Source organism: Nematolebias whitei, chromosome 20 (assembly GCF_014905685.2).
Source record: "Nematolebias whitei isolate Nwh7 chromosome 20, NemWhi1, whole genome shotgun sequence".
NCBI classification, from domain to species: domain Eukaryota; kingdom Metazoa; phylum Chordata; class Actinopteri; order Cyprinodontiformes; family Rivulidae; genus Nematolebias; species Nematolebias whitei.
The window spans coordinates 31573047-31585077 of NC_056517.1; the positions used below are offsets into that span (position 1 = coordinate 31573047).

A 12031-nucleotide genomic window follows, 5' to 3' on the forward strand; every position below is an offset into this window, starting at 1 on the left:
GATTCATGTGAAGAGCCAGATGAAGATGGTCCAAGGGCTGCTTTTGGCCCTCAGGACAAATTTTGCCCATATGGGATATCATCTTTGCCCACATTATACAATTAAAAGTTAGATTCTGAACTTTATCTTTATATTTAGTATTTAATGGTTATTTAATGTGATTTTGTATACAGTGAAATAAACCTACTGATGTCAGTGTGCAAATGTTTTCAGGCTTTCAGTGTAAAGACAACACATCATGGGTTTCTTTTTGAATATGCATTAGCTTTCTCTCTACAACACCATTAGTAATATAGCTAATCTGATTTTTTTTTTTTTGCTGTCCTTTGTAAGGTAAAAATCAATGTGCTGAACACAGCTATGGTGAAATATTGTCCAAACCTGTTAGTAGAAAGGAAAAAAAGACAATAAACAGACATTTTTTTCACATGAACTGAGGTGATTTTACTGCATTTCAGGAACAAACGGCCTTATAACACATTGCACTCACAGCGAAGAAGACGACACATCCTCAATGTCAGTGGACAAAGGGATCCGAAGTGGCATTTTAGTGGTGGGAGCCGGCAGTTTGGCCACGGGCTCTCCCCAATCCAAAGGTGCACTTCAGAACTGCAGGCATTAAAAGCACCCAGTTGATGCCTTGGCAAGTCATATAACACACACAATGGGTGTAGATGTGATCGACAAAACTGCTGAGGGGGGTAGAAACATTGGGGGATGATCCACTGACACAAAATCACCGGAATGATGAGAACATCTCTATCACTGGAGAACATGCAGTCTGTGCTTAACTCTTGGACTCTAAGGTCAAAGTTTACTGGCATTAGAGGATGTGCACAAACGTCTAGTCGCTGTCAATTACAACTGGCCTCTTTGTTTAAGAAGAACCACTGTGACACCCCCCACTCCCCGACCATGGCTGTTGTTCAGGCAATGCTCCAGTGATGATCTGCCAGTGTGTGGTCATGTTAAAACGGGACAGGTAGACCCACAGAAGTAGAAGAGGCTGGTCTGACCTTCCCTACTGGGTGGGCAACACTTCTAATAATTAATGCTAACACCAGTTTTGTCCTTTTTGTTCACATAAAAATTTTTTAGAGTTTTTTTTTTTATATATATATTCTTGCAAAGTTGTACACATCCATATAGATAGATGAACTGTTTTCTCTTTTCTTTTGTCAGCATACAAGGTAAGCTGGGTGACTATATATGAAGACAACAACTACAACTTTCACAGCACTGGCATTGGTTAATTTTAAATACAGTACTCAAGCATTGTTAGATTAATAAAATAACAAAAAAAAAAAAAAGTAACATAATACCTTGGGAAAAATAAGCTACGGTGCGTCAGTTGGTTTCTCCCCTTAAAGGTTTCTTTTGTAATTCAATAGCATGATGTACAGATTTGTTTTAACCATACCAACTTCTCTAAATGGAAAACTGGCTTACAGAATGAATCGCTTTGGACTTCCCATGATTTCAAACATTGCCATGCAATCATCTCTCTTGCTTGTGTTTTCCGTATTTGTTTTGTCCAAATTTTGACTGAAATGATCAATAAACATGTTAAGATAGTGTTGTCTTCACATAGACTCAGGTACGGGCGTTTTAGTCGGTCATTTCTTGGTGCACATCCACCCTATTGCATGTTTACAGGTTTTGCAGGATACAGTGGCAATCGTGGGGTACGGTTGGGGATAGGAGGGGGGTAAGTTTGGGATATTATGGGTTGTAGGGTATGAGGGAATGGGGTCAGTTTGGTTGAAGGGGTCTGGTGGTGTCAGCTCCTTGACGACAGCCTTTGAATCCTTGCAGACCTGAGTGGTGGTGCCTGAGTTAGTCTGTTTAATGTCCGTCCTCCCTCCCACATGGTTCAGCGGTCTGAAAAGACAAATTGAGTTGAGTTAGGTGGAGTGGGTGGGATTTCTCAAATGACTTGCGCAATGTTACAAACAATCACTCCCTTGGTGGGTAATTTGTTTTGCGTTCCTCGTGAAGATACTGGGATTCACTCAAGCATCAGTGAGTAATTCTAAAAAAAAAAAAAAGTGATTCCTCTAGAATGAGAGACACTAAAAGAGCTGAAACTATGACTCAAGACACTTAAGATGCTCTTGACCTTCACAGTAACTGATAAGTTGCTTGCAGTTTTATAAGAAACCACTGAAATGGCGATGATGGGACAAGAAGGAATGAGTAAGTTTGAAGTTGTACTTTGTTCTAAAAATGGCCTGGATTCAAACAACCAAGCATGGTATGGGTAAATAATGGGTTTTAAAGACTATTTGGGAAAAATCGAAGTAAGAAGTAAGTGATCCAAGTCACAGTGTAATTGCTGCCATATTTATCTCTGTTGGGGAGGTAAATGAATCTTGTAGATTTCTTCTTCAAGGCATCTTTCTAGAGCCAGACCTACTATGAAAATACTCCAAAACACTTGACGACTTCCTCCCTGGTTTAACAACCTCTCACATTACTCATACTTTCCCACTGTATTCATCACTGTCGTCTTTCCTACTTCCTTTCTGGTGGTGGAGGAGATAAGCAACCTGTACGCTATGACTGAGACTCAGCAGACGTAATACTCATGCAAGTTATGTAACACTTACTGGCGTACAGTACATATATATTTATAAATGCACAATGTGGCTTTCTTCTAAAGAAAAACGGCGGAATGTGTTAATAAGCTGGCCTAAATCGCTAAAAAATTGCACTCTGCTAGACTGACGCAAACACACATCTTTCCTCCTCAATGGCATCCATCCTCCCTCACTGGTCCAACTATGAGTGATTGTACAGTTTGGCACCATCAGTGTCTTACTGTACCTTGATGGGGCCATCTACTGGGTCCAGTCCCTGCTCCGACAGCTGTTTCAAGGCACTTAGAGCAGCCTGAAAAAGAAAAACAGCCAACAACAGATGGTCATGTGAGTGTGGAGGGAGGGAGAGTGGGAAATTGGGTGGGGAGGAGAGTGAGTGTCACCCTTCAGCTGCTTTTCAAATAACACTTACTATGGGAAACCTGATGCCAGCAGGACACTTTCCTATCCCTCTCTGTTGCCTTTGGCTTCACTCCTCCGAATGTTTATTTAGCGTTATTGGGTTAACATTTCCACTTTATGTTTTGGCTGTTCCACATTTTCCTGAGTGACAACTGTGCTCATGTTGGCCACAGCTAAACCAAAAGCAGCCGGCCTGAATACTTTCAAACACACAACTTAGAACCACGCAGGCCCGCAAAACCTCCCACAGTAAATATCTCTGAGGATAAACATGTGTGCATGTAACGTTTGTGTTGTTAATTGTATGATGGCTTAATCATGTACAATTTGTGGGGGAAAAAAAAGAGGAACTTTTAGTGTAAAATTACATTCCTCTAAAGGATATTTAGCTTATAATTTGTTATGTCCTACACATTTAGAATAGGACATAATTGCAACCAGCGATGCTTATTACTCCATCGCTTTGCCATTAAAACCTACAGGCTACAGGTCCAAATTTGGAGCAAAACCCCAATGATGTCATTTAATATCTACTCATTCCCTGATCGTTTGTGCCAACTGGAGCAATTCTGCTGTTATAATATAAGAAATAAAAACATGAAGGACGTTTGGTGTAAACATAGGCAAATAAAAGACGTGAGTTCTGGAAGACAACAACAAAAGTGGCAATAAAAGAGCTGTTGCAATAGTTATTACCATACATACAGTGCGATTCAATCTCTGAAGAATTTTGCAAAATCACAAACACCAAAAAGAGATTAAATTTGCTAAACTGAGCTGTTTTGTTATCCTAACCTCTTTGCTTTTTTTCAGTCACAACACACTTTCATTCTACAGATTTTTTCCAGATGGATATGACATCTGTCTAAATGTGGGCAGATGGCGTAACGGGGACCTTAAACCGCTAGATCTTGCTCTGCACAGATAACCTGTGCAGCAAGTTATCACATGAAAGAAAAGCAACGCTATCAGCTGGATTTAGCATGGCTGATATATCATGTCTACATACAGTCAGTCTCACAGGGCTTGTCTCCTATACATGAACTATCATGGCAACATTGTGTACAGTATTTTTCAGTGGGAAAACTCTGAGCTTATGCCGTATAGCTCACTAAATATATATTTAATTGCAAGTGTACTCCATAGGAACACTGACATGAAAAATGAGAACATCCTTCCACTTTAAGAGAGAGTGCACAGGTACTTTAATGTTACCTATGAGAAAAGGGGTCAAAGGTAAACCAGATGATGGGTTTTATTCATTTATTCCATTAACTTCCCTCACATGGCTCTATGGGTAAAGCCTGCTCAGAGAAAGTTGTCACAGTTACTATGCTGTTTAACACATTATTTATTCAGTTCAATTCAATTCCGTTCAAAAATCTGATTGGAGATAACCAACAGCTAAAACAGCTAAAACATTAGTTTTGGAGAACACCCCCCCCCCCCCCCACTCACTAACAGTACTGAGTGAATTACGTTAAATTAGGCTAGATTATTGTTTTTTTAAGCAAACAAAAAAACATTTTTTTTTTTTGGAAAAGCAAGAATTGCAATAAAAATGCTGAAATGTTGCTGCACCAGCAGATTATAGCAATAACTTTAACAACATATCAAAATACTAAAGTCTATTTTGAACATGGCTGACAGAATGGCTCCCAGACAACTGAATTTTATTTTTTTGTTGACACTACTGTACATACACTCTTCTTTTTCATCTTAAAACAGTTTAGCATCTGTGTTTTGTCTTTCTTCCAATAGGAGGTACACCTGCACCTACACCTGGATCTGCCACTCTGTGTTCGTTTGCTTCTCCTTTCTGTCCTCTCAAACCTAGCCAGTCGAAGCAGATGGCTGCTTATCCTGAGCCTGGTTCTGCTGGAGGTTCTGGGGAGTTTTTCCTTTCCACTGTTGCCTTTGTGCTTGCTCAGGATGGGAGACTGCGACGAAGTCAAGATTCAATGCGTCTGCTGGCTTCTGTCCTTAGATACCGGTAGATAACTTTTACTAATTGGGTTTTGTGTGTATGCAAATGATTTTGTTCGTTGCCCTGAGACAACTGCTGTTGTGATTTGGCGCTATATAAATAAACTGAACGGAATAGTTTCAGAGAAAAAAAAATTACTCAATAACAGTATTATTTTTTGAGAAATATAAATTGCAAGGAAAGTGCTGAAATGTATATGCTGCACCAGTAGATTGTACAACACATCAAAATACTAAAGAGGAATATTTGGAACATGGCTTTGACATGACTTTTTCTGTGCCAGAGCAAAGTTTACTGGAAAGAGATTAAAGACAAAGGGTAATAGAAATAATGGTAACTCAGCATGTGACTGGACTCTGGAAGATAATGTTGAAATCTAAGGCAAAACAGAAATATTGCCCCCTATAGTCTGACTGTAGTAAGCGAATAAGACGATAGCTTAAAAAAAACCCATTCAAAGCGTTGACCTGTGTTGATTCATGTACTGTAATTTCCGACGTACTTGCTGCACCGCCCTATAAGTCGCATCGGTCCAAATATGTCTAAAAAGTTGGAAAAATCCATAAATATGTTGCTTCGCCATATACGTCACATCTATTATGCGTCACCGCTGACAACCTGGAAATGTGGGCCAAACCCAGAAATGTGGGACGGTGTTGTGCCAAAAATCAATGGGCTGCCAAATGGCGGCTGCGGGAGCGTGCACGGGAGGACTTTAACAAGAATTTAACAAGATTAACACTTAAAAACAATTATTTGTTTGTTCAACATTATAGAAAAGGTGTGTCTCAGTTTAACTTTTGCTTAATAAATGCATTTTGACAGTAAAATCAGCTGCATTTCAAAAGCCAAAACGCGGAAGTAAACGCGTGCACGCGACAAGTATCTGCAAATTTAACAAGATAACCACCTAAAAACAATTATTTGTTTGCTTAAAATTATAGCAAAGTTGTGTCTCAGTTGAACTTTTACTTAATGCACTTAATGGTCAAATTAGCTGCATTTCACCGGGGCGGTGGAGCAAAATGAAGTTGAGGTTGTTCCAAGCAGCGAGCAGAACGAAGGTGGGGGAATATGGCAAGCCGACAGTGCCATTAATAGCTGGTGAAGATTCTCAGTCATCCAGGACATGGTAAATTCAAAAAAGTTCAAGACAAAAATAATAAAGTATAATAAATAAAGTCCAGTTATTTTTGTCTTGAACTTTTTTGAATTTGTCATTATAGCCACGTTTACCTATTACATGATACAACAGCATGCCTTACTGCTACTACTATTCTGCTCCCATCAAGTGGCTGAAAGTGGTACTGCTCAATGTTTTTTCATTCAGAATGAATGAAAACGGTCATATCTCAGCAAAAAATTAGTTTATAAATATGGGAAAAAAATCCATAAATAGGTAGTTTCGGCCTATAAGTCGCAGGGCATGTAAATTATGCAAAAAAAACAAAACAAAACACGACTTATAGGCTGAAAAATACGATAGTTCTTTTTGTATACTACTGTATATAAATATCCCTTTTTTTCATTGGATGTTTTTCGGTAAATAATTAACTGTTGCATAAAAACACCAAGTTTGTGCAGACTTTGGCTCCAAAATTACATCATGACAGAGCCTGTAAACTTCATGAGTTATAGCTTTTTTGGATAAATCTTTTTTATCTTGATGTTGTAAATACAACTTTATTGTAGTTAAAGTTTCTGGAGCACAAACAAAAAGTGAGTATACATAAAGTAAGCATTCATACTTTTTTTTTTTTTTAAGTCTAGACAGTTGAATCAAAGAAAAATCTCTACTCTCTCTAAAAATCTTAAATATCTGTGTGGTCAGTGGCTGAACTAACAAAAAAAAAAATATATATATATATATATATATATATATATATAAATAGTATTACCTACTGACTGAACAATAGTAATAAAATAAAAACAATGAAATTTAAAATTATGTGCACAACTGGTGTAAATGATGCTAGCCAGGATCCGTTACATTTCATTACTGGTTAATTAGGAGTGAGAAAAGCCACAAGTGGATCTGCTCAGTCATTGAGTGAGGAGTGAAGACCAGATGAGTTGACTTCATTATAAGGCTCACCAATAACCATCTGAGCTTTATTCATATTAGTTATAAACCAAAGGTTACCATGACCCAGACAAATGAAACATTCTCCTGAAAAAGGTATCTGACTGTCTGACGCTCTGACAGAGAAGTCTCCATGAACACCGTTTTGTATTTAAGCCTTACGTCTAAAATAAATGTTCATCTTTTAATCCTGTGAAAATATAAATTCCACCACACGCCATAATACCGTCTACATGGAATGCAATCTGCGCAGGAGCATGGTCAAATCTATTATCTTTGTGCCTGTATCCAAAATCCTTTTGGATTAGGGAAAACAGAAACCAGGATTCAGAATATATGACTAACAAGTGCAAGGGTCAGAATCTGGTTTGTATCCATCAACTGAAGGAAAAGTAAGGAAAAAAGTGATACTCAAAGCTACTAAAAACATCTAGAACAATATTAGCTGAACTGATTGGAAAAACTGATACTGTCAGGATACTACTTAAGGCCTTTCTCCAGAGACCAAGAAATCAATTGAAGCCTCTCTAAGACCAACATATAATTTATGGTGCAATGTGTGAGTTTCTGTGAAGCTTTGACACCAGTGAGATTTAGAGGTTGAATATACTTGAAGAGATTTAAAGCGACAACCCTGCAGAACATGACAGATGAAGGAATGTTTCCACAATTACATGTTAATAATAATAAATCAAATCAGTACACTCTTGATGTAACAGTTGATTTTTTTTTTTCAAGTATGCTAAATCAGGTCCTGGTTGCCCATACATATGAAAGCAGTTCAAACTGAAGTGTTTAATTAACATCACACTCAATAAACAACAAAGGCAGACCTACAGATTTTTTTCCCGTAACAAATACATCGAAGTCACAAACACCTTTCCCCATAAACTTCTTGGTTGTTGTATTTATTCAATCAGTTTGAAAGTTTTTTTCTCCCTGAGTAAATAGCCAGAGACCATCTGTTGGAGTTAAAGGAAAAAGGTGGTGGGTTAGGGGCTGCAGATAAACAGCCATAAATCAGGAGCTTGACAGTGGCAGCGCTGCTGATATACGACAGGCAGGCATAAGGGCCCAGCAGCTCAGTGAAGGACAAACACTGGAGATATCTGCATGAAATATGGGAAATCCTTATTTTACTAATGTCAAATACACTGCCCCCCCCCCCCCCCCACACACACACAAAAAAATAAAATAAAAAAAACTGCCACCTGGATTTAACTAAGCAAATAGGTACGAGCCTCCTATTGGATAATTACTGTATGGGCGATTATCTTTCAGCTGCAACAAGTTATTTAACCCCAGCTGGAGCAATGAGTTGCTTCTCATTTCTTAAACAACCATGTTGAAAGACACATCGCGTGGTCGTGGAAAAGATGTGAGTTTGTTTGAGAAGGGTCAAATCATTGGCATCAAGCAGAGAAAACATCTAATAAGGACATTGCAGAAACTACTGAAATTGGGTTAAGAGCTGTCCCAACGAATTATTAAAAACTGGAAGGATAGTGGGGATCCATCGTCATTGAGGAAGAAATGTGGCCGGAAAATAAATCCTGAATGATCGTGATCAGCGATCACTTAAAACGTTTGGTGAAATCAAATGGAAGAAAAATAACAGTAGCACTCAGGGCTATGTTTAATAGTGAACGTAAGATCATTTCCACACGCACAATGTGAAGGGAACTCAAGGGATTGGGACAGAACAGCTGTGTAGCCTTTAAGAAAACCACTAGGGATAGGGCCGATCCGATCCAGTATCAGCACTGGCCTCCGATTCAGCATAATTTACGTATCGGCTTTTTCCAATCCAATCTGCAGCGATTTCCGATCCATCATGCATGTCTGTATCTGCTGAAACTTCTCATGTGATTCCCTGCCAGCTGCTCTGCACGTTGGCTTCAAACTATGGAATGGTTTTACTGAACGGAGGCATGTCTCAAGAAACACAGAGTAATAAGACCCGCCTCACATTCAGGAAATCCATTTCATAGTTTGCAGCCAGCTAAAACGTGCAGTAGCACTGTGGCTAACGGCTAACTGACTTTTCATCGAAACATGTCCGCTGTTTGGAAGTATTTTACACTAGAAACACCACAAAACAAGACAGCAACGTGCAATGTCTGCAGAGCCATAGCATCACATTAAACTGCGGTAAAGTTAGTTTTACGATGGACATTCGAGCTCCGTGGCTTCAGCGGGGTGCTGCTCTTTCTCAATCCGAAGCAAGCAGTCTGATTTCGGTCAGCCGCGCCCAATCTGCCCCGCTGAGTCTGGCCGTCTTGGAGGAAGGGCAGACTGAGCGCGGCTGACCGAAATCAGACTGCCTGCTTCGGATTGAGAAAGAGCAGCACCCCGCTGAAGCCGCGGAACTCGAATGTTTACTGAGAAGCTGCTAAACTTCATCGTAATTAATGACAAACTACTATCTGTTGTAGCAAACAAAGGAGTTCGCAGCTTGATACTTGCAGCCAAGATATAGTTTACTCTCCAGGAGATATCAGTACAACAGTAGACAATCATAAAAAATAAAAATAAAAATGAAATGAAAATGACAAGAAAAAAAAAAAAAAAATCGAAACAAAAACAGCTACATTATAAAGCGATGTAAAATACTAAAAACAGGAACATGTCTGTGTTGGTTTATACCATGAACTCGGGAGATGTTTAAAGCCATTTAATTTTTTATTTTATTTTATTAATTTATTCAATCATTTAAAATAAACAAAATAAACAAAACAAATTAATCTAAAAGAAAACATTGAATGAAAAGAGTGAAGAAAGAAGAAAAAATTCTTATATCTGCTTCTTATTTAAAAAAAAAAAAAAAACTTTAAACAATCACTTAAATAATCACTTTAATATCCATTTTAAAGCTAGGAATAAAAAAAAAAACGTATTTGGTGTTAGCAGAATTTAATTCTAACTTTAAAACGTATCCAACATTAATAAAACTTACCTCAGGTTGCCTTTTTGGACATGCATGCATATATTTGTACAAAATGTACTTGAGAGGAGATTATTACAACCTCATATAAAATCAATAATGATGATGATATCGGAATGGGATCGGCCGCTATCCAGATTCAGGATTGGAAGTAAAAAAAAAAAAAAGATGATCAGTGCATCCCTAAAAACCACTAATCAGTGAGGCTAACTGGAAAAAAAGGCCATAATTTGCTAGGGAGCATAAAGATTGGACTCTAGAGCAATGGAAGAATGCCATGTGGTCGGATGAGTCCAGATTTACGCCATTCCAGAGTGATGGGCACATCAGGGAAAGAAGAGAGGCAGGTGAAGTGATGCACCCATCATGCCTATTGCCTACTGTACAAGCATGTGGGGGCAGTGTTATGATCTGGGGTTGTTTCAGTAGGTCAGGTCTAGGTTCAGCAACAGTATGTGCTCAAAGAATGAGGTCAGCTGACTACTTGAATATACTGAATGACCAGGTTATTCCATCAATAGATTTTTTTCTTCCCTGATGGCGCGGGCATATACTGTACTAAGATGACAATGCCAGGGTTCATCGAGCTCGAATTGTGAAAGAGTGGTTCTGGGACCATGATACATAATTTTCACACATAAATTGGCCACCACAGAGTCCAGACCTTAATCCCATTGAGAATCTTTGGGATGTGTTGGACAAGGCTTTGCGCAATGGTCAGAATCTGCCATCATCAATCTTGGTGAAAAATTAATGCAACACTGGATGGAAATACATCTTGTGACATTGCAGAAGCTTATGCAAACAATGCCACAACGACTCTAAAGGCGGTCCAACAATATATGTGTGTGTGTGACCATTTTTTTTGGCCAGGCAGTGTAAAAGGTGCCACAACATTAATACAGCTATGCTACTGCAAGCGTTTACATTTTGGAGCATCTTTGCCATATAATAAAGAACGAGGAAGTGGTGGGTTAGGAAGCAGTGATCAAACAGGATGTTGAGAGCTAAAGGAGAGGAGTGGCTCTGTTGGAATTTCTAATTTAAAACAAAACACTTGTTTTTTTCCTCCACACTAAACGGTTTCATCAACCTCTCAGTGATAAATTATTCTATGGATTATTTAATTTAAAAAAAAGTTAAAGAAGTTCAAATGTTCGGACCATGTTCGTTGGTAGTTGCCATTAGTTTGAATGCTAGGTTGTTGCTTCACCTGGTATACAGTACTGTAAAGCCAAAAAGTGCAGAATAGAGGTTGTTGTTTTTTTTTGAAGCTCTGCAATCATCGGACCAGAACGTTTAATAGTGACACATTAACGACAACTGATGGTTTCATTGCTTTCTTAATCTTGAACTGCAATGATTCTCTAGGTTCCTTTGTGGTTGACTGCATACTGCCCAAAAGGTCTGTGACCAAGTTACCGTAACTGCATCACTTCCACGTGAAGAAAGAAGATGCCAAAAATAAAAAGAAGCAAAAGCAAATTTGCTTCCACATGGATATCAGGGACACACAAATGCTGTCTAGTTACAGGTAAATATCGTCTAATTTATTTATTTATTTAAAGAAAGTTGACAAATCATCTTGTCGCAATTTTAACTTCAATTATCAAACTGAAGAGAGTTATAGATTGACAAGTCAAATGCTGAGAAAAGGCTCACTTGAAAAGGAATAATTCAAGATAATGCTCATTTAATGTACTCACTCTAAGTCTAATAATTGTTAATGGTACATATGGATTTCTTAATTGGGTGTTTGTTTTATTTCAGCTGGTTAGTAAATCACAAAAAAGGTTAAATCGTGTAATCTGGACAGTTGAGTTTGCTCAAATTGGCTGCTTAACAAATCTAGTAAACTGTGTTATAGCAGTGCAACAATAACCAAGTTATTTTTCAATGTAAATGCTAAATAGTCAAATTAATCTGCTATAAACTGTTTAAAAGTTATGTACTATTAAACAAGAATCAATCCATCCATCCATCCATCCATCCATCCATCCATCCATCCATCCATC

At 38.3% G+C, this 12031-nt stretch overlaps 1 protein-coding gene across 3 annotated transcripts in view; it reads right to left on the reverse strand.

Moving 5' to 3' along the window:
* Nucleotides 1–418: 418 nt before the first annotated feature.
* Nucleotides 419–12031, reverse strand: part of stau2 (staufen double-stranded RNA binding protein 2) — a 111864-nt gene continuing 100251 nt past the window's right edge. For all 3 annotated transcript variants that reach the window (XM_037693888.1, XM_037693889.1, XM_037693886.1), the window contains 2 exons: nucleotides 2827–2892; nucleotides 419–1881 (listed from right to left, as the gene is read on the reverse strand). In XM_037693888.1, the coding sequence (XP_037549816.1) occupies nucleotides 1846–1881; nucleotides 2827–2892 (102 nt within the window). In that variant the 3' untranslated portion in view covers nucleotides 419–1845. The remainder of the gene's footprint in view (nucleotides 1882–2826; nucleotides 2893–12031) is intronic.